The following is a 23,049-nucleotide window of genomic DNA, read 5'->3' on the forward strand; positions in this document are numbered from 1 at the left end:
AAAAAAATCATAGTGAGTCCTCACAACATGCTGGTTGATTCGAAAGGCACAAAAAATGACTAAGCCGTTGCTGAAAGCACGCAGATAATGGTTTTTGTCTAGAGTGATCCGGGGTTTCACTTGCATAATTACCCTGTTAACTGAAGCTGAGCTTGGCCCTCGCTGAGATAGACCTCACCGATCGCTTTGAATCCATGCGACCTCATATTCCGTCACTTTTACAAGTCTCCATCTTTCAGAAAACAGCTTTCGTCCCCCAGAACCACTGGCTGGAGAGCTTTTCCATACATTCTCCAGTCAGGAAGAGAGTTGAGAAGCTCCCTCGTCACGTGTGTACAGCCACATCCAGGCGAGGATGGATTTCAGGTTTGTGAGCGTAGGCCGCGCGCTGGCTGTGTGCATGCCGGGATTTCACTCCGACTCAGACTCACTGTGGCAGAGTGGCTGGCTGGCAGTGTGGAAACTGGTGAGCCAGCAGAGCCTCTCAGAGAACCCCCTGGCCATCACAGCTCTCCTGTGGAGGAGGAACACCAGGTGTGTAAATCTCTGTCGTCACCTCAGTTTACGTACCTTTACAGTTCTTCAGCCCAATCCTGTTTCCCCCATCGCCCAACCACTGAGCCCTCAGCCCCTCGTTTTGCACGTTCACATCTAGCGGGAGGCTGTCCCGATTCTTAATGAGATAGAGGGGTGGGGTGAAGTGTTGGGGATACATGGACCTCCAAACGGAGGATTTTCAGAGGCAGACTTAAAACAGTAACCACTGTTTTATCTTGGTTTAATGTCGTTTCGCCTTATTATGGTCCTTTTGTTTATTACAAGCATGAAGAAATAGAAATCTAGAAATCTGACTGATATCTGATAAAGTGAGCTCGTTTTCTCGTAATCTGATTTCTCAGTGCTGTGAAATCTTAGTCTGATTTCTTTCGGATTTCTCAGTCTGCGCATGCACAAGAACAGGCGGTGGTACCGGAAATTGCCGAATTGCCGAGACGAAGCTAAACACTTTTGGAATGACGCTGAAACCATGTACAGGCTTGACAAGAAGGATTTATATACTCATCTTTTAAATGATGTACGTTCATATTTTGAGGTAAAGTGGCGCGAGATTTAAAAAAAAAAAAAAACACGAGAGGAAGTTTGAGTTTTACGTCGCGTCGTCTTCTGTGAGTTTACAGGAATCCGATTACTGTCTGACTCACGCAGACCTGGAGTTTCCCCAGTATCTGATGAAGTGCATGTAAACGCATTGATCGGACAAAATCTGATTTTCTGCAGTTATTGGATTATGACGTGTATGTAAACGCACTCGCCCTCACTTTATTGTAACGATGAGTTCAGAGCAAATCTACAAACCCATTTCCATGGAAACAAGGACAGCCCCTGTAGGAGAATTTAGAAGCATACAGAGGAGCACGTTTGAGAAGATTTTCTATGAGAAAATAGATGTTCAGTGAAGACATTTGTGCTTGTGAACTGATTAAATGAATTTAAAGTGAACTGAAATTGATTCTCCAAGACGTTAATCAAACCAGGGAAATAGTTTAGTCACTAGATGTTAAAGCAGCAGGTTCTCCTGTAAGACGACGGGTTTAGCGACAGGACAAGCCAACACTGGAGCTACTCGGTCATGTTAGATGATGAGAACTCGTCTTTTAGTCACAAATAATAGAAAAAAAAGTTTCAATTACCCTCAAAAGCAGCCGACCAGCATGAATTTAGTGCTGGTTTAAGCTGGTTTGTACCAGTTAATGCTGGTCTGGTGCTGGTTTAGCTGGTCACCCAGCATAGTCATGATGGTTGACCAGCATACCAGCATACGAAACACAACATATGCTGGTTTAGCTGGTAATCAGCCTAATAACTGCCAGGACGACATATCGTTACTGTCCAGATTTGTCTTTTTCTACATCATTTCGTCACACCAGCTGCCTTAACGTTGTATGAAAATGTCACGATGAGTGGACAGAAATGCTCCAAAACGGCTTGTAATGAAATTCCATTAACTTGCATTGAAGTTCACAAATGTGTTTGCCTTCTCCTGTAAAATGACCATTTTGGACATCTCTGTTATTATCACTGACCTTTTGAGTTTGTTCTTCACCCACCACATGATCAGGATAGCATGACTCAGGCGTCATACGTTTCCCTGGCAAACATCTCTCCATCATTTCTTACTCTAATAATTCTTGCTAATTTACTGCCACGGCCGCTCTCACTGCGGGTTTGTGTCGAGGAGTTCTGACCAAGTTTGCCCTTTGACGACTGATTGACTGCCCTGCTGAAATGCTTGTCTGGTGCTGGTTTAGCAGCTCACCAGCATCCAAAGTACAACTTATGCTGGTTTTGTGGTCGGGATAGTGTGGTGGTTAACACCTCTGCCTTCTACACTGTAGACTGGGTGTCAGTCATAATTTTGCAGATGGTCACTTTATGTAACAGTGAACAGTAACAGATCAAACAAAACATTGTCAGTAAAGGTAAAGTCTTGTGTTTTAAAGTCACATTTCCACACTGCCTGTTTCCTCGGCTCAGCGTTTCCCGTTTTGCTGAGACAGCAGTTTGATGTAAGCATCGTGATCAATAATTCAGACCTCAGGGCTGTTTCACACGCCATGTTAAGATGGCACGCGAATGCAGAAACCACGAGTGCTGCTTCCTCCACCCCCATCTTGCTCCCCCACATGCTCTGCTGCTGCTGGTGAATTTGCAGGCGGCTTACAGAAACTAAAGCACTGCTATGCGCATGAAACCAAAGGAAAACCACCAAGAAAAATGGCACCAATAAGTCATGCAAGAGAACGTCGTGCAGATGGTTGGATCTCATTTAGATGTTATAAAATGCCAAAAAGCTGCGTTCGTTTCTTTTAAAAACTGTCTAAGCTGCAAAAACAGCCTGTTTTAACCTCATGGCTTTTTGTGATGTGAGAACACAGCTCATATATATGTGTCAGCTTTGAAGGCACAGAAACAAAGCAAAGCCTGTTTAATTCTAAGGATAAAGAGGGGGTCAGAAAACGGTCATGTAAATTGAAGCATGTCTGTTTTTGTTTTGTTTGAATGACAAGAATGTCATAAGTAGGCCTTGGAGAAAAAAATACAATGCAAAACAGTGGGATATGGGCCCTTTAAAGTGACTGGTGGGCTATTGGGTGTCTGAGCCAGGAGACATAGATTGGTGGGAAAGGCTTAACTATATAGAGTTTGTGAGTTCAGCTCATGCCTTCAAACATGGCAGTGGTAGTATGAGAGAGGGTGGAGAACGTTGAGAACTTGAGCTGGAGTTCTGGATAATTGCCACTGGTGAATATGAGGCACTGCAGTGAATCTCCAGGACAGATGTGCCCAGCTGGGAGTTTGGTGTGTGTGCACGTACCCAGGCCTTCTTCCAGTTCTGTAGCTGTCGCTCATGATCTGCCAGTGCTTCCCTCCATTGGTTCAGGTCTTCAGAGAAGGTATTGGCTTCATCTGCAAATAGTAGCAGAAATGACTCTGCCTGCAGAGCGAACAGGCAACCTGGTATCTACTGAGATCTACTACACTTACTGTATAGCTGGTCTTTGTATTTCTACAGTTACAGAGTGTAGTCCATCTGTTTCTCTGATACTCCGTTACCCCCTTTTACCCTGTTCTTCAGTGGTCAGGACCCCCATGGACCCCCACAGAGCAGGTAGTATTTCAGTGGTGGATCATTCTCAACACTGTAGTAACACCGATGTGGGGGTGGTGTGTTAGTGTGTGTTGTGCTGGTATGAGTGCATCAGACACAGCAGTGCTGCTGGAGTTTTTAAACACTGTGTCCACTCACTGTCCACTCTATTAGACACTCCAACCTTGTCGGTCCACCTTGTAGATGTAAAGTCAGAGACGAGTCAGCTCATCTGCTGCTGCACAGTTTGTGTTGGTCATCCTCTCGTCCTTCATCAGTGGTCACAGGACGCTGCCCACAGGACGCTGTTGGCTGGATATTTTTGGTTGCTGGACTATTCTCAGTCCAGCAGCGACACTGAGGGGTTTAAAAACTCCAGCAGCACTGCTGTGTCTGATCCACTCAGTATTACTGCAGTGCTGAGAATGACCCACCAGCCAAATAGTACCTGCTCTGTGAGGGTCCATGGGGGTCCTGACCACTGAAGAACAGGGTAACAAAGTATCAGAGAAACAGATGGACTACAGTCTGTAACTGTAGAACCACGAAGTGCAGCTATACAAGCGAGGCGGTGGTCACAGTGTTATGCCTGGTAAAGTCACAGTAACAAAAATGGCCTGTTTAATTCTAAGGAATAAAAAGAGGTAAATGGTGTAATAAGAAGGTAGACAGTTTAAGAAAAAATACCACAAACACGGAAGACGTCTCCCCAAAACAAGACTGGATCCGTTACCTCTGCTGCTGAGTCGAAGGTCAATCTTTGACGTGTCATTCCCTGATTTGGACACTGCGACGCACTGGTAGTTGGCGTCTTTGCTCAGAGGCTGCTCCCTCACCCAGCTGCTCACCAGCACAGCATCATGGCTAAAGGTGTGTCTGTACTCGTTAACCGTGTCCAGTCTCCGCCCATTCGAGTGCCAGTGAATGCTAAGGTCAGTGGGACCTGAAGGACAAATGGCACTTACACAAAAACCCAACACAAAACACTCCAACACAACCAGCTCACACCGCAGCGTCCCAGCAAAACCAGCCATTCCGTCCAGTCGCCTGCTAGTTCAGTCAAAGCCATGCAGTGTGAGTGAGTCAGTCACTTCAGACCTCAAGACAGACTGTATGTGATGGTCTGTGTATGTGAACTGTGTCCAAAAGTTCATAGACACCTGCTGACCCAGAGTTTCCTCTGAAATGATGGGTGGTAATTGTGGGTTTGTCCCTCTTTGCTGCAGGAATAACCTCCGAACTAGATTTTGGAACATTGCTGTGAGGATTTGATTGCATTCAGCCGCAAGAGCATTAGTGAGGTCGGGTTCTGATCTTGGACGATCAGTTCTGGATCCCAAAGGTGTTCAATGGAGCTCAATCACTCCAGAGAACACAGTTCTACTGCTCCACAGCCCAATACTGGGGGGCTTTATACCCCTAGAGCCCATGCTTGGCACTGGGCATGGTGACCATAAGCTCATGAGCAGCTGCTCCAGAGCATCCTGTTCTATTGGTCAGTGGTGTTCTATGTGAACTGTAGCTGAGTGTGCACAGATGAACTCCTGTGGATACCTTAGGACATACAGTGTGTGCATATACACCAATCAGGCGTAACATCCTGACCACCTCCTTGTTTTTACACTCACTGTCCACTTTATCAGCTCCACTTACATTATAGCTGCACTTTGTAGTTCTACAGTTACAGACTGTAGTCCATCTGTTTCTCTGATACTCTGTTACCCTGTTCTTCAGTGGTCAGGACCCCCATGGACCCTCACAGAGCAGGTACTGTTTGGGTGGTGGATCATTCTCAGCACTGCAGTAACACTGACGTGGTGGTGGTTTATATTTTAATCATGTATAATCAGATGTAAACAAAATCATTTGGGGTGGTTCGGCGTGAAATTCTTTTCAAGAAAGCTTATCGAGTCAGAATTGTTCAGCATTGTAGTGATAGGAACCAGACGTCCGAAGCATTTAATGACTCTAAAAGCTACGTCCTGTTATTAGACTGAATGGTTATGAATGTGTTTGAGACGCTGTTTTGTGGTAGTTTAGCTTCGCTTCCGTGTTTCCTTTCAAAAGCGCATTCTGAACTGAGATCAATGCACGCCAGCTAAAGTGCTTTTGTTGTTACTAGCCTGTAGCTACAGCTGCCACCAGCAGCAGCTTTTGTTTAGTTTATTTGTACAGTTTTCTGACCCATTTTGGATGGCAGAGTGCATGGAGGACTTCAAGGACCAGCACACACAAATGAGCTGCAGACGGAGCCAAAAGGGAGAAAAAAGTGACTGAACCAGAGCCGGTTCATTAGGAGCCTGGCCATTTCCTATTTCCCCCGTTATATCAAAAGCAGGAGTGCTGAACAGCAGAGGGCGCCTGTTCCCTTTTTTCTACAGTAAACATTATAGTAAGCGTTACTGCTCCTGAGAGCTGATTGGTTAGCGTTACTGCTACTGAGCGCTGATTGGTTGGCGTTACTGCTACTGAGCGCTGATTGGTTGGCGTTACTGCTACTGAGCGCTGATTGGTTGGCGTTACTGTTACTGAGCGCTGATTGGTTGGCGTTACTGCTACTGAGAGCTGATTGGTTGGCGTTACTGCTACTGAGCGCTGATTGGTTGGCGTTACTGCTACTGAGCGCTGATTGGTTGGCGTTACTGCTACTGAGCGCTGATTGGTTGGCGTTACTGCTACTGAGAGCTGATTGGTTAGCGTTACTGCTACTGAGCGCTGATTGGTTGGCGTTACTGCTACTGAGAGCTGATTGGTTAGCGTTACTGCTACTGAGCGCTGATTGGTTGGCGTTACTGCTACTGAGCGCTGATTGGTTGGCGTTACTGCTACTGAGCGCTGATTGGTTGGCGTTACTGCTACTGAGAGCTGATTGGTTAGCGTTACTGCTACTGAGCGCTGATTGGTTGGCGTTACTGCTACTGAGAGCTGATTGGTTAGCGTTACTGCTACTGAGCACTGATTGGTTGGCGTTACTGCTACTGAGCGCTGATTGGTTGGCGTTACTGCTACTGAGAGCTGATTGGTTGGCGTTACTGCTACTGAGAGCTGATTGGTTAGCGTTACTGCTACTGAGAGCTGATTGGTTGGCCTTATTGCTACTGAGCACTGATTGGTTGGCGTTACTGCTACTGAGCGCTGATTGGTTGGCGTTACTGCTACTGAGAGCTGATTGGTTGGCGTTACTGCTACTGAGAGCTGATTGGTTAGCGTTACTGCTACTGAGAGCTGATTGGTTGGCCTTATTGCTACTGAGCACTGATTGGTTGGCGTTACTGCTACTGAGAGCTGATTGGTTAGCGTTACTGCTACTGAGAGCTGATTGGTTGGCCTTATTGCTACTGAGCACTGATTGGTTGGCGTTACTGCTACTGATTGCTGAATGTAAACTGTGATTTAGCTCAAATGCTCCATCTCAAGCCATTCATTTTGCACTTGCTCGGGAGCGTCCTCGAGCGTTTGAGAAACCCAGAATGTGGTACGGAGGTAATTCTCCTCTTCTCTGACTGAACCTGCTGGTGCCAATCAGAACAAGTCCCGTGGCTCTTGCTAAGCTGTATGTAGTTACTGGACATTACATAATAAAGGTTCTGTGAATGTCTGCATAAGAAGCTGTTAGGTGCTTGCGGAAATTATGGCCTATGATATGTAGTGACATGTCCAGTCCTCTAAATGTGGTATTTCCACTCACAGTGGAGAACAGCATCGACTCTCGGGCTTAAACATGTCCTTTGTCATGAACTTGTGAATATATTAAGGTGAGTTAATGACGAAACTTTTTTCATGACGACTTGATTTAATGAAGCGGTCCTTTAATGTAAGCCTTTCCAGCAACATTTAAAAATCACCAAACACTGAACAGAAGACTTGCAGCATGAATGTAATCTACATAGACGGTCCTGCTTTTGATCAACTTCCACTAAGACCATCTCTCCATTCCCATGTAATAACTGAAGGAACTGAACAGCGTCGGACAATTTCAAAATTTATTGAAGCTCCCTAAAATTTAAACGAAAAAAAAAAATATGTACAGGCTGAAGATATTCATATGTACTCATATTTACACTGTACACGCATCACCATGCTAATGACATACTGGAACAGCTCAAATATACACCGGAGCCAAAGCATATTCAATCTCATGTTTTGCTTTTTTTTTTTTTTTTTTTTTTTAAAAAGGTAATTTTTTTTTTTTTTAACGATTTAGTCGGAGACGATTCTTTCATACAGCATATTCAGTCCAGTATCACAGGAATAAAAACTGATTTCCAAAAGAAAAAAAAAAAAAACAATACAAAAACAATGTAAAGAGTCCGAAGTGACAAACTGAGATCTTTGAGAAACAGCTTGTTCAAGAAACAATACAAAAACAAAGAACATGAGCTAAGAATGAAATAAATTATGGGCTACTGAGAAGTGCAAAAAGTCCCGTGAGTCCTAAGAAAGATCCCCCAGATATTCGTACCAATGTGTTCTAAAACGACGGACTGCAGGTCCCAGGCATGAGGAGGTGCTCTGCAGAAAATCTGACAACATGCATCACCCGAATGCACAGGCATCGTCTCAGTACCCCACAACAGCTTCCTTCCTCAGCTGCTTTACACACACATTTTAAATATATATATATATATATATATATATATATATATATATATATATATACATATACATATATGCGCACACACACACACACACAATCTCACTGCTGTCTGATCAAAACCTCATCTGTCCAAAATAGTAACTCTACAGCAGAATGAAAAAAACCAATGTTACTTTTGATGCAAGTCGATGGAATCAGACGTTTTTCCATGTCATTTTGGACCATTTCCCTTGGCCCGTTCATCATATTTATACCCAATGGAAAGGAAAACGGGCGCTTCTGAATTCAGTCAAAAACTGAAAAATGACAAAAACGAGATATGAGGTTTTGTTCCAACAGCAGCAATTTGTGTGTGTGTGTGTGTGTGTGTGTGTGAGTGTGTGTAAAGGAAGTATGATGTAATAAATTAGAGGTACAGTAAGAAGCCTCTACAGCCCCAATCATTCTGCTTTGTGGAGCACTGTGACCAGATCAAAGAAATAATGCAGACACAGAGTGACCAGGAGAGAGAGAGAGAGAGAGAGGGTGAGAGAGAGAGAATAACAGGGTGACAAGTCTGCTGATACAAAGGAAAAACACCAACAAAGTGTGAGAGAGAGAGAGAGAGAGAGAGAGAGAGAGAGAGAGAGAGAGAGAGAGAGAGAGAGACCCAAAACAAGCACATAGCAACAGCAAGCAAGAAGAAGAGATAAGGAGAGAAAAGAAGCATGGAGAAAGCAAGAGAGGAGAAAATGTGACAAAAGAAAGTAGAAAACAACAGAAAACAAGAGATAAGAAAAGACAAAAGAGGAGAAGAAGATAAAAGGAGAGGAGACAGGAGAAAACAAAGGAAAAGAGATAAGAGGATGAAAAAGAAGAGAAGAGAGCAAATGGAGACGGTACTGCAGGCTGGAGGTCAGAGGTACCACTCACCCAGGGCCAGGCAGTAGAGCAGGAAGGCCTGTTGGGAGTGGACGCCCCAGGACTGCTGAGGGAGCAGCGGGGGGAGGAGCCTCGCCCCCCCACCATCAACACCCCCCCACAATGAGGAGGAGGGAGAGGAGGAGGAGCGAGAGACTGAGGGGCCGCCTCCAGAGCGGACAGAGGAGCAAACTGTGCAGGGAAACGGAGGAGTGCGTAGGAAGGATGGAGGCAGGGAAGGAAGACGAACCGGGAAAGAGAGAGAGAGAGAGAAAAGGATCATGAAAGAGTAAGAAATTCAGAAATGGCACACACACAGGAGGGAGGAGCGGCAGGAGGGGTCAGAGGTGGGGTCTTTTTCAAAGACTGCAGGACGAGAATGCACACAGTCTAAAGAGAGGCTACTATTAAAACGACGTCCTAGTGCAGCTACATTTACACTTAAATAAACATCATTTTTAAAAACTAAGACATAAAGCTTCTTTCTTTAAAATATCATTAACACATGAGAATAAAAGATAAATGCATGTGGCCCTCATGTCGTAGGAACTTTCGTTTGCTTCTTTCAGAGACGTCATCTCTTACGTACACAGATGAACAAGACCACAGGGTGAAAAGAACCAACAGCGAGAGTCACTAGAACTGCAGTTTTCACAGAACAAAACAAATGAGAGGCACTCACAGTGTCGAAAATACAACGTAAATCTGTTTTTATTTTTAGTACATCGTCCAAACGTCTTGGTGGAATTTCCTCCTCCTCTACACCGCCTTTATGTTTACTCATCACTAGAAAAACACAAATACTGACAGTGCAGGAACACGACTCGGTCAGTCCAGTACTGACCGCTATCTTCATCTCCGTTTCAGTGGAATCGGGCATCTTCCGTCTTCACTATATTCCTTTCCATTCCCCGTTGCTTTGCTCACCTCAGCATTTGGCAGCAGTGTTCGTGCCCATCCCGGCCCTTGTATTTCTGCCAGCAGTGCTGTTTGAGACTGCACTGAGCAGAGATTTGGCGAAGTACGATTCACGTCCCTGAGAGTAGTACACAAGGTTGGAGGACAAACGGACTGTCATACGAGCTTCAGGGCAGAATGTGGGGAATAGAAAAAGAAGGAAAAATGATCCCCACTCACCCCCCGATACAAAATATTTTAACTCCAATTTGGAAAACACCAAGCTAACTTACCAATTTGGTAAACCATGTTTCCAATTTGGAATCATATGCTTGCTGAACTACGCAAATCAGCCACTTCCCCCCCAAAAACGAATCTTTTACGCACGGTCGGGTCGGATCGTCGAACACCTGCAAGTCAAAAAGCGAGACCAATCCCTCCGGAGGATTGTGTGGTTGCAGTACAGAAGCCATCCTAGACAAGAATTCATCCAATTACGAGACGCATCCGTGTCCGTGGCCTTCTCAGTAAGGCGCATCCGCATCTGCGTACTCGATCGGCTGCGATTCGCAGTCGATATCGAACGGCCGCTGTTTGGAAGGGCTGTCGTCCGCCTCTTCGTAGCTGTGCGACGGTATTTTTCCGTTTCCACACTCTGGTTCCGTTTCGTAGCCGGTGTCTCGGAGTGCTCGGAGCTGCTGCTGCTGCGCCCCGTTCTGCTGCAGCTGCTCAGTCAGGTCGGGTTTCTCCGGGACGGGCTCCATCAGACCCGCCTCGCAGGCGATGTATTCGGGCTGCGGCTTTTTGGGCGATCCGAGCAGGGCGGCGCGGAGGCGCAGGCAGGGTGCCGGCAGGTACTGCATGTAGCAGTTATAAGACAGTGCGCACAGGAAGAGGAGGAAGAAGAGGAGGAAGAGGAAAAGCAGGGCGCCGCTGTTGTCGTACTGGAGGTACTTGGCCGAGGGGTCCAGGTTTTCGGGCCGGGGCTGTGCGCCGCTGCCTTCAGAGGGGGTGGAGAGTTTAGGCTGGGGTTTTGCACTGTTGATGATGCTGGGAGTGGTGGTGCTGATGGTTGGGGGGGTTAGTGGGGATGCCTCCGTGGACGTTAGTAGAGGGGTTCCTGCGCCGTTACCGTTATTACCTTTGTCACCTTTGGCCGCAGTGGTGGTGGAGCGCACCGTGGAGGTGTCTGGGTACAACTCCTCAACGATATCAGCTGAAGACAGAACGCGTCCAGACGATGACGATGACGACTCGCTTTTCGGGAGGTCCAGCTGTAGGTCATATCCAGCAACCAGGCGGGTGAAGTTCTTGCCCACTGCTGCCTCTACTGACCAGCACTCGTAGCGGCCCTGGTCCTCTGGAGCCACGCTGTAGATGAGCAGACCCGTGTCCCCCATCAGCAGGAAGTGGGAGGCTTCGGTGAGAACGCTGCCGTTTACCTTCCACAGCATCTGGGCCAGGTTAGAGCGCACCCTGCAGGGGAGCTCCGCCAAACTGCCCGGCTTCACCACCACCTGCTGGTAGCTCTCCGCCATGCGTGGCCTCACTGTAGGTCGACAGGATTGTGGGGAGAAAAGACACAGTGGTTAAAATAAGTGCAACAGATTAGGACTAAAAACAGGATTAGAACACCAGCATGAAAATACTGAACCACTTGCTTATTGTGAACAGCCTAATAATTACAAGCATGTGTTTAGTATGACTTAACATGCCACCCGCTGTCCTACTGACGCTAAATGAGCTGCACTAACTTTCACTGTGAAAATTTGTTTGAAGGTGCCAAATCATTGCTGCCACAACAAAACACCTGTATCTCATTTTTAAAACTTAAATATTTTTGCCAATTTGAAAATACCAGCTGCTATTTGCATTAAGCTACCGTGTAAAAAATTCAGGATAGACGGATCAAAACTACTCTGAATAAAATCTTTTTACATTACCTTACACTAAAACTTGAATGTTTTTACCTTTGCTTGTAAGCTTATCATTTATCAGGCAAGGCAAGTTTATTCATATAACACCTTTCATACACTCTCATTTAAAATGCTTTACAAACGAGAAAATAAGAGTTGTTCAAAAAAAAGCAAATGAGAATAAAAAAAACGATTAAAACTGGATTTAGGAGAAAATCATTACATTTAGAAATTAAATTAGGATGTGCCGCTCTAGAAAGAACCGCTCTAGAAAGGGTCTGAAAACACAGAGTTTAAACTGAGCTGAAAGCTGCTCAAACAGGAACGCTTTCAGTCTGGATTTAAAGTGTCCAAGTGTTTAATGTATCAAGGCTCTTTTAATGATCTCTGTGAACTGGTTCCCTTAATGCAAGTCCGCGAGGACTTTTTTTTTGCCTAATATGAAGTGTGGTCAGCTACTCGTGTCCCCACAACCTCTGAGGTCTTATGTCTTGCATTATTTCTCATTTCTCTGAGACGTTTCGTAAGTTACAAAAAATTCAAATTTAAAATTTGTTTTCACAAAATTTCTCAACTGTATGTCACACAAAATATCTGCGTGAAAAGAAAAAACATCTAAAAACATTTGAATTCAGCACAGAAAATACTGTTAGAATCATTTTACTTGGTTCATGTCAAAAAAATATAATTACCATCATCCAGTGACGACAGTGATTCCAAAGACTTGGACCAAGTCAATCAGCTCATAAGCTTATATACTGCACTGCTGCTTTAATGAGCAGCTCCCGTCGTCAGCTGTTTAAACCGTGTTTCAGTATTTCATAATAGCTGTACTGCAGGTCCAACTGCACCTTGTTCAATTTACTCATAGATCATTTGTTTTAATATCCTTTTTTGGTCTCACTTTATTTGAATATCCCACTATCGTCCCCTATAGATCGTCTACAGATGTTCTCAATGTTAAACCATCTGTTGGTTCTAAAACAGTGGTGGGGTTAGGGTTTAGGATTTGGACCACGGTTAGGGCTAGGCCGCAGGGTGAGGGTTGGGTTTGGGTTTTGGGTTGAGCTTAAGGTTAGGGGGATAGAATTAGAGCAGATGTAAAGAAAATTATGGTCAGTTTAGTCGATATTTAGTCAAATCTACAAAGCGTCTAAAGTGGACGATCCAAATAAAGTGTTACCCCTTTTTTATATACAGGCATGTGCAAAAGTTTGGGTGCTCCTGGTCAACTGACGCGCTGTCGATGTTTTAAGTGAAAATAAGTGAACGTCCTCTACAGGAGACACACGCCTGTACATTTTAATGCACAAATAATCTACAGCCTGCGCAAAAGTTATGGAATATTTCATATTTTATGAATTATTTATTGTTGAACTCAGCAAGAAATTGTGCACTAAAATGTCATATTTAAGTGTGATCTCCGTATAGGAAGAGTAAATCAACAAAACATTTCTTTCTCCTGGGCTGTAGAAACTTTGCACACAGCTAGGATGGTTGGTTAGTGTAGTGGTTAACACCTCTGCCTTCTACACTGTAGACTGGGGTTCAATCCCCACCTGGGTAACCACCCTACACTATACCAATAAGAGTCCTTGGGCAAGACTCCTAACACCGCCTTGGCCTCCCTGTGTAAAATGATCAAACTGTAAGTCGCTCTGGATAAGAACGTCAGCCAAATGCCATAAATGTAAATGTAGCTGTACAGGTATCTTTTTTTTCATTAAATTTTTCCCTTCTATATTTTATTGGATTTAATTATCACGACACCTGCACTACCTGAAATCTTGACTTGGCAGATGAATGTTCTGATTCCGATTCTTATCGCAAGTCTCAAATCTGCGTTTAGACTAAATGAATAAAACCACAGGCCCTCAGCAGGACTGAGGCAGTCGGAGGTCACCAGCACTAAGGAAAGCATCTGGAGAAAACTGCTACGATCGATGAGGCCAGCTGGGCACTGAGAACCCAAACCTACTCTCTGTGTCAGACCACATGAGCCCTCTCTCCCTGAACCCTCCGGACTGAGCGACTGCATTAACAGAACCAGACTGCTTTCTCATCGTCTCTCCTCCGTCGTGCATCCGGCTGGTAAAGATTCATAACGCACGTCATGGCTGTTTACAGCACTCACCTGACGGACACATGCCAGCGTCTCCTCGCAGGTTCTGAAGCAACTTCCTGCAAGAAAAATACAACACACAACGATCAGTGTTGGACACACGGCTGTCTGAGCATTCAGAGCACGACTACACCGGTAAACCCGTTTTGTCACAAAGACGAATGTGTTTATACATACTGTCTGTCTGCATGACTAACGCCGGCATCAGTTTTGCTTTATTGCCTGCAATTTATGACAATATCCTTATTAATTGACAGAATTGTATGTCAACGTGTCAACAACCCCAGGAAAAATGCAGGTTCTGTTGACTTTCTAACTGAGAATGAGTGAACATATGCTGTACAGCAGGGGTCTTTAATAATTCAATAAGGTCCAATTAGAAAAAAATATCCTCAAGCGAAGGTCCAGAACATCATAATGTCTAACTGGCTTCATGACTCAGCGCCATATACTGTTTACTGAAGTAGCTGAGTAGGAATATCAACATCTTGTACAGTAACAGCTGAATATCAGATCAAGTAAAGTCCAGTTCAGTCAGATTTCAGCAACATTTACTGTCAGTTTTCTCTTTTTAGATCACGACATGTGGAATAACTTCCCTCTGACTCACTTTCTTCTCTGACTGCTGTTTCTCGCCTCAGTGCTCATCATAATGTCTCAGTGCCATATACTGTTTAGTGAAGTAGCCGAGTAGGAATATCAACATCTTATACAGTCGACAGCTGAATGTCTGATCAAAGTCCAGTTCAGTCAGATTTCAACAACATTTACTGTCAGTTTTCTCTTTTTAGATCATGTCATGTGAAACAATCTCACTTTCTTCTTCACAACAGCCACATACTTTTATTTTAATCATCCAGTGTCAATAAGGTCATTTTTGGATATGAACCAAACCCAGAATAGTTTTAAACTGGTGTGTTATGCACAAACAGCTTGAGTGACTGAGTTTCATCATATTATTGATGCAATTTAAAGAAAGCAGAAACTATAGGGTGAGAAGTCGAGACACTGCGTACGTGTCACAGCCTCAGTCTCAGCTCAGCATGTGCAGGTAAGTAAATGCGCCACTAACCGGTGTTGTGCATTGTCCCGCCTATGGAAAATATTGACACAGGAAGCGGCATGAGTGCTCCAGGCACAGTAAGGGTCCCGAGCCAGAATGCAGTCTTCACAAGTGAGGTATTTGTCACAGAACGCAGTGGGGGACTGGACCACGCCAGAGTCAGAACCAGCATACAGGAATCTGGCCTATAGAAAACATAAAACACAAACAAACAATGAAGAGTTTTCATTCATAAACAGGTCAACGCGAAGGTTTTGTGCTAATGACGTCATATAATGTGAGTCTGAAATAACTGCCCATACATCTCAAGTGTGGCGGGGTTCAGACATAAGAGTAGGCAAAAAAATTATATCATGATATTTCAAGACATTTTCACGATTTCTGATATTTTCTAACTGGAACTGAGGAAAAATTGCACAATCACCACATTTAAAAACACTATTAAAAAGATTTTACGTCAACTTTTCACAAACTGGTGCGCAAAATCCAATTAACAGGGACTAATTGTGCTCTCTTTCCAAAAATATGCAGTGAAGTACTGCTCATATTTACAATATATACAAAAAGGCATGCTGGGACGTATTTAATCACAATAATAACCGTTTTTTAAATTAATTATATCATCATACTTCAGGACATTTTCACGATTCACAATATTTTCTTGAACTGAGGGGAAAAAAAGCAACATTAAAAAAAACTAACAAACATTATTTTTAGTCAACATTTCACAAACTGTGATGCAGAAGATCCAATTAACAGGGACTAACTGGTCTATTTCTAATAAACATGCAGTTAAGTACTGAACATATCCACTAAATACACAAAGTGATTAAATACATCATGATAATTATAGTTTAAAGCTTCAGGCATGAGTCAATCTCTAGTCAGAAGCTATCATTTCAGTCTGGGGTTACTTTTGACACAACGTATCGCTGTTGTCGGAAGAAAACCTCGCATCTCCAAAATGATCAAAGGAGAAAACCTACTTTACTTTTAATGTAAGTCAAAGGAACCAGAATTTCTTCCAGATCATTTTGGGCCGTTTCTTTTAGTCCGTTCATCATGAAATTTACACACAATGTAAAGAGCAACAGCCGTTTTCAGATGATATCAAAAAACTGAAAAACAAAAACACAATAAAACAAAAAAGGAGATGCAAGGTTTTCTTTTGACAGCTGCGATCTACTGTACTGAAGTAACTGCACTGTGATTCAATCGATCCAATAATAATAATAATAATAATAATAATAATAATAATAATATGTGGAGTGCATGACTTTGAAATAGTGTTGGGGGTTTGGGTCAAATTCTGTTGGGCTACATTTGGGTTTGGACCCGAGGAAAGACCATATTCTCAGGTTATATTCAGGTTCAGTTTAAAGTTTCGGGCATGATTAACCCTTGGTGTGGTGTTCAGGTCTGAGGGAACCCTTTTTCAATGATTACCAAAATAAAAAATGATGTGATTTATTATTATTTCAACCCCAGATTTGGTCAGGAACCAAAAAAAAAAAAAAAAAAAAAAAAAAAAAACAACCAATCAACGGGGGGCGCTGAACATGAATCATCTGTTTCTGTTCTTTATTTTTTCTTGGTGCAGTCAGTTTGTTGTCGTCTGTCTACAGAGGCTGTTGACTGTCTCCACAGCTGGAAACTTCCCTTTTCCTCAGCAGCTGAGGACACATGGTTCTACAGCCGCTGCACTCAGCGAGCCCCTCGTTCCCACATATATACACGCACAGCACACACCCACGTTTGGTTAATGTGCCAGCTACACCTTTAACCACTTAAAATTCCACAACAGACCAATAGAAATGGTCCTAGAATAAACTTTTTTTGGAGATGTTTTGTCTGACAGTTACAATATATATTAGTGCACTGGGCTGAAGTAACCCAGCATTCACATGATAAAAAAGCTTCATAATGATGAACTTATTGCTTAACTTATATAACAAATAACAAAATGCACTGCTTTTGAATTTGACTGAAATTGGACTGTTTATACAAACAGAGAGAGAGAAAAATAGATTTTTGGATTCGTAGGCCTGATTCACGCATACTGTGCCTGTGTGGCGTGAGCTTTTCATTACACCGCCAATGTTAACTGCCAGGGCTTTCACACAGAATGCGTCCCAGGATGCCGCACTGAAGTGGCGCGGTATTTGGAGAACAGACCTGGCGCCGTTGTTTTCCGCCCACTGTGCTTCACCGAGCAAAATACACTAAAATAAGCCATGAAAATCAGTGAAAATGAAACCGAACACCACATACAAACTTAAAAACGCGATTTTTAAAAAATTAAATTCATGACGAAATACTAGTTAAACATTCCCTGCTCCAAACAGATTTCCCTGTTGGTCTACGAGGCCTGAAACTTCTGCCTAATCAGAAGTCAAAATGCTGTCGAGGATAAACAAACATACGGTGCACTTTTATAAAGTAGATTTTTATTGAGCAGAGTGACTGAAGTGACCGTTTATCAGTCTGGAGAAACGTTCTCGCTGTATGTGTGAAAGGCCAGTGCGTTCTCACTGTAGTGCTCGCGCTGCCGCGTCGCTTACACTACGCAGAAGCAGTATATGTGAACGAGGCCTCCGAGAGCTACAGGCAGGTTTCGTACGGCTTCGATGTCGTACCTCTTGTGTGGACAGCAGTAGAGTTTTAATCGGTTCCTGGTTCTTCAGGAGCTGGATCTCTTCCACAGTGTGCACACCTCCTTCATAGACCACCGATTTATGTAGGACCCCTTTATCTGATTACAACAACAAGAAACGGGTCAAAAAACAAACTTGAGGACATTTCACAAAGCAAAGATTTTCATTTAAGCTGGATGACTTTAGCCAGAAGTGAGGATCATCCAATAGGAACGTCTCATCTCTTCTCCTACTGGACAGGCAGAGACTTTTTATCTATTTAACTGAGAGTAAAATAATATTTTAACTGAGAAACCTCACTTTGGAAAATCTGTCTGAACCACTGGCCACTTCCACTTACCAGTGCCAGTAAATATGACGTCATACACATTGTTGTCGAGGGCGGGGACTCTCTCCACAGCAATCTGGGTGTAATTGACATCTTTGGCGATGAGCCGGGGTCCGTTGCCGATGGGCAGCACGGGGTCAGCCAACAGCGGGTGGTCCTTCACAAACTGCAGCGTTTTATCAGGCAGCAGCAGAGAACTGCTGATGTTCTGCCTGCGGTTATGACTGTTGATGCACTGTGGAAAAAGGGAAGCAGAAAGTGGGTCAGGTTTGTGCATCACACGCAACGAGATTCCAGTTTTTAAATTTGTTTTTAACTAATTGTTACAGAACCACTTGTGCTTTGCATGTGCAAAATTAATGATAAAAAGAAAAAAAAACCTGATAAAAAAAATCTAATCAAATCAAATCTCGTTTATTGTCATCACATTTACACACGTGGAAAGTGAGTGAAAATCTTAAGAGTGAAAATCTAGTGAAAATAGCCCCCTTATAGAATTTAAATACAAAAATATATATAAATGTCTAAGAGGAAAAAGAAATTATATATATATATATATATATATACACACACACATATATACACACATACACACCATCTCTGAATATACACATATACACTAGTACTGCGCTATTCAAATGTACAATTGCACAGTAACAAATTCCGAAATAAAACTATGAAATGTGCTGCCGTTCACATTTCCGAATGTGCAGATAGTCTAAGGGAGATAATAAATGAGATGCAGGTACTCAGGGGATAGAATAGTGATACAGAATCTTCCAGATTGTAGATGATATGGACAGAAGATGTACAAGATGCCAATCTATATATGTAAGTACAGATTTGCTAGATCAAAATCAAGACCAAAATAAAAGCTCATCAAATCAACAACAGTTTGGGTATATCTGAGTCCTCCTAATATAGTGAGCAGGCCTGCTTGTGTGGCTTCAGGTACCGAAAAGCAGATGTAATTTATTTCCACAGCCTCTCTCCATACGACAGCCCAGCTTTATATCCCTTAGAATTAAACAGGCTGTTTTTGCTACTGTGCCTTTAAGACCTGATCCATGTAAATGACGTGTTCTGATTGGCTGCCCTGTATTGCGCCTCATTCAGACAGCAGTCTGAGCTAAATCAGACCTTATCATTTTAAAGTGAACAGGTGAAGCTAAACTGCTTTAGGCCTTTCAGCTGGATGTATACGTGCACTGCTTTTTGTGACATCACAAAATGATGTTTTCAAATCAGGCTGATTTGGCAGCATATATTTTTACAAATGGACTGTGTGAACTGGGGTATGAGACTTTAACCGTGTTTACTCCCTACATGCGTCAAACACAAGGCCCAACACAATCCTATCCGACTCGCAATGTGCTGCACTACAGTCCCCAGCATGCACTGCAACGTAACGTGTGCTCTGACTCTCCTACCCCAACAGCACCAATCACAGTGGCTGCATTTCAGCTGCAGTTCAACCAACATAAACACCCAACATCAGCGCCAGAGTCCACGTCTTAATGAACGTAATGAAGTAAAGAAAGGATTCCAGGTGTCCAGTTTGAGCAGATAGGTAGGTTTTTAAAAGACTGAGCTCTGGGGGACGTTTACATCTTGAATATTTCAATTATTCATGTAATATTTATAGGTCTACTACAAAAGCCTATACTTTACTGCTGAAGTTTCTGTAAAAAGTGTTTTGAAAAAAGAACGGCCAGTTCGGGTTACAGCACAACTTTAATGAATAAAAACGAAATAAAACCTTTTTTTCCTCTGGCCCACCGATTTGTTGAGATTTTCTAATATGGTCTCTTTAGTGGTTGAGTCTGACACCCTTGCCCTACATCAAACTCAGATAAATAAAAAGTGAGGAACATTTGGTTTCCTGTGATATGGGCCTTTTAAAATAACTCCTGTGTAACTTACGAGAGACGGATTCTTTGCTAACTTCACCCATCATAGGTGATTTCTGGCTAAATGTAGCACAGGCTTGTTACTTACATGCATTGTGCCTGACTTAGAATTGCAGTGAGGTTAGCACTGTGGAAATCTGAGTAAAGTACAATGTGCAGAGGTTCTCAATATGGGTATATACACACCGCTCCGGGTCGAGGCGTGGGCGTGATACCGTTGTATCTGACCCACTTAGTGTGCGACTGCTCCACCGTAGCTTTCTGCATGTACTTCCCCTTCGAGAACACTTCGTCCACCGAGGTCATATTATACGCACACACAGCAGACAGACCCACATTAGCCCTGAGAGAGAGGGAGAGAGAGAGAGAGAGATCAGTGTTAACAACTTCCCCATTTCATTCAAATCCAGTTCTACTGCCCAACCCAACAGCATGTTCCTCTTCTGATGGCGACAATTGATTGTGTCCCTTTATGCGGGTGATGGGTGACTAAGGCACAGCATGACAGTCACATCATGACTAAGAGATAGAAGTGGTTTCAGTGCATGTATTCAAATCAGAAGCAAGGGATTAGTCCTAGTTCATTTCAAAGGGGTTTTACAGAATAACAAACTCCACATGAAACTCACTCACTGGCCATTTTATCAGAAACAGGTTTACAGCTACAGACTGTAGCTCACCTGACGCTGCACAGTTTATAAGCCGCCTCTAAACCAGTCATAAGTGAAAATAAGACCACCACTGATCAGATATTATTTGGGTGGGAGAACATTCCCAGCACAGCAGAGACACACCGACAGCAGCGCAGTATGAATGTATCAGGCACAGCGGTGCTGCGAAGGGGGTGGGGGGTTAAAGGGCCATTGTGAATTTTTCTTAATCCACTCTCTTCACCCCCACCCCTCATCCAGGACAGGCTGCCCTGAACTGTGCCTCATTCAAAAAGCAGTCCAGCCTGGAAAACTCCTGAAGTGTGAATGGGTGTGGCTAAACTGGCTTTGAACTGATTTTTAGTGACATCACGAAAACAAGTAATTTAAAACAGAATGTTTTTACAGCATTGTTTTCGTACAGGGACTGTTACAGACCAGGGAGTGAACGGTATGCTTTGATACTTAAACAATGTGGACATACTACCTCTAACCTCCTTTTGTTTAAAAAAACAAAACAAACAAAAAAAAAACTAAACAAAACAAAGAAAAGTAGGTTTTCCATGATATTAGTCCTTTAGTGTCACTGCTGGGTGAAGAACAGTCCACCACCCAAAAAGCCAGCCAGCAGTGCTCCTGTGCTCAGAAACTGGCCAATGATGAAGAACTAAAGCATGACTGACAAATAGTGCGTGGAAAAAGTTGAGCCACAGTCTAGCTGTACACCTACAATGTGTGTGAGTCTGGCAAGGTGACCAGTGAGTGTTTAAAAACCCCAGTAATGCTGTTGTGTCTGATATACCAGTGGAATGTCCCTGATAGCAGGAGGACAGTGGCCCACTATCGGCCCGCTGATGATGATTAATTCCACTCATCATCACTCATTTTCCGCTTGCAGTCTAATTGACTTGTTCTTCCTTTCTTTATTCATACTTTGTAAATTAGTTTAGTAAATTATTCTAATCTAGCTCAGTGACAACAGCAGCATTTTCTATAAAATCATTTCATCATTTCAAAATCATTTCATATCTCTCTCAGTTGCTTGTAATATTTGTCCAAGTTTATTTTATAAATAATTTAAACTAGAGCTTATGTACAGGACATTAATGGGTGGACCAGCAGTTGCAAACAGTCAGCCAAGGTGCCAACCTTATCAAGCCAGCGGACCCATATAAATCGATCGGGCATAACATTATGACCACCACACTCCAGCAGCACTGCTGTGCCTGATCCGCTCGTACCAGTGCAACACACATTAACACACAACCACCACCACGTCAGTGTTACTGCAGCCCTGAGAATGATCCTCCACCCAAATAGTCCCTGCTGTGAGGGTCCATGGGGGTCCTGACCACTGAAGAGCAGGGTAAAGGGGGAAACAGACGGACTACAGTCTGTAACTGTAGAACTACAAAGTGCAGCTATACAGTAAGTGGAGCTGATAAGATGGACAATGAGAGTAGAAACAAGGAGGTGGTCTTAATGTTATTTCTGACCGGTGTATGCTCGCTATCTGATACCATGTTGGCATCACTGCTGTACTAAGAATGGTCCACCAACCAAATAACATCTGCTCAGCAGAGGTCCTGTGGTAGTCTCCTTCCACTGATAGATGGGGAAAAGAGGGGCACCAACAGATGGTCTACAATCTGTAATTATAAACCTACAATGTGCACCTATATGACAGGTGTTTCTTTTAAAATGGCCAAATAGTGTATCTACAAGGTAGCTGGCACCTCAACAGGTTTCTGTTAACTTGCACACACACATACACACACATACACACACTCTTACCACTGTGAGGTGAAGACTCCATATATGACTGTTTCTCTCCAGTCTGGGGTCTTAAGAATGAACACGTCATGAACCACGTTGAAGACAAAATTGAGCTCAGGCATGGAGCACACCAGCTTGGCCTTCAGGAAGGATGTCCACTTCTTCTGCAGAGTCCTCTGGCCACCTAGATCCCCCTGAGAGAGACACGAGGGTGTTTTAACCACCTAACGCTCAGTCCATCCAGACTCCCTTCCCGCACTCCTATAGTTTAACAACAACCACTCAGCCGTTTTGCATTGTTATCCATCTCAAGCTTCGGAATGTAGAGTTTAAGGAGATGACTGTAGAGGGGAACGACAAAATTTTGCTGTCCTTTTCATACATGCTAAACGCCTTTATGTACAGTCCTATACAAAAGTTTTGGCACCCCTCGTCAAATTATCTATTTTGGTGAGGGAGGAAGAGAGAGAGAGGGAGAGGGAACGAGAGAGGGAGAGCAAGAGGGAGAGAGTGAGAGCGAGAGCAAGAGGGAGAGCAAGAGAGAGAGAACGAACGAGAGCGGGAGAGACAGAGTGAGAGGGAGAGAG

General features: G+C 43.6%; 1 protein-coding gene across 9 annotated transcripts in view; it reads right to left on the reverse strand.

The window, feature by feature from the left end:
* The window catches only part of sema4d (sema domain, immunoglobulin domain (Ig), transmembrane domain (TM) and short cytoplasmic domain, (semaphorin) 4D), a 129,026-nt gene continuing 105,977 nt past the window's right edge, over positions 1 to 23,049 (reverse strand). For 6 of the 9 annotated variants that reach the window (XM_017723598.2, XM_017723601.2, XM_037546054.1 and 3 more), the window contains 7 exons: positions 22,481 to 22,656; positions 20,223 to 20,379; positions 18,139 to 18,361; positions 17,781 to 17,896; positions 15,154 to 15,329; positions 14,094 to 14,140; positions 9,835 to 11,592 (listed from right to left, as the gene is read on the reverse strand). In XM_017723598.2, coding sequence (XP_017579087.1) covers positions 10,568 to 11,592; positions 14,094 to 14,140; positions 15,154 to 15,329; positions 17,781 to 17,896; positions 18,139 to 18,361; positions 20,223 to 20,379; positions 22,481 to 22,656 — 1,920 coding nt within the window. In that variant the 3' untranslated portion in view covers positions 9,835 to 10,567. Of the gene's footprint in view, positions 515 to 3,376; positions 3,469 to 4,382; positions 4,593 to 9,158; positions 9,339 to 9,834; positions 11,593 to 14,093; positions 14,141 to 15,153; positions 15,330 to 17,780; positions 17,897 to 18,138; positions 18,362 to 20,222; positions 20,380 to 22,480; positions 22,657 to 23,049 lie in introns of those variants that run through there. The other 3 variants (XM_037546055.1, XM_037546056.1, XM_037546057.1) reach the window with 3 other exon arrangements.

The sequence above is a fragment of the Pygocentrus nattereri genome, chromosome 16 (assembly GCF_015220715.1).
Source record: "Pygocentrus nattereri isolate fPygNat1 chromosome 16, fPygNat1.pri, whole genome shotgun sequence".
Taxonomy (NCBI): Eukaryota; Metazoa; Chordata; class Actinopteri; order Characiformes; family Serrasalmidae; genus Pygocentrus; species Pygocentrus nattereri.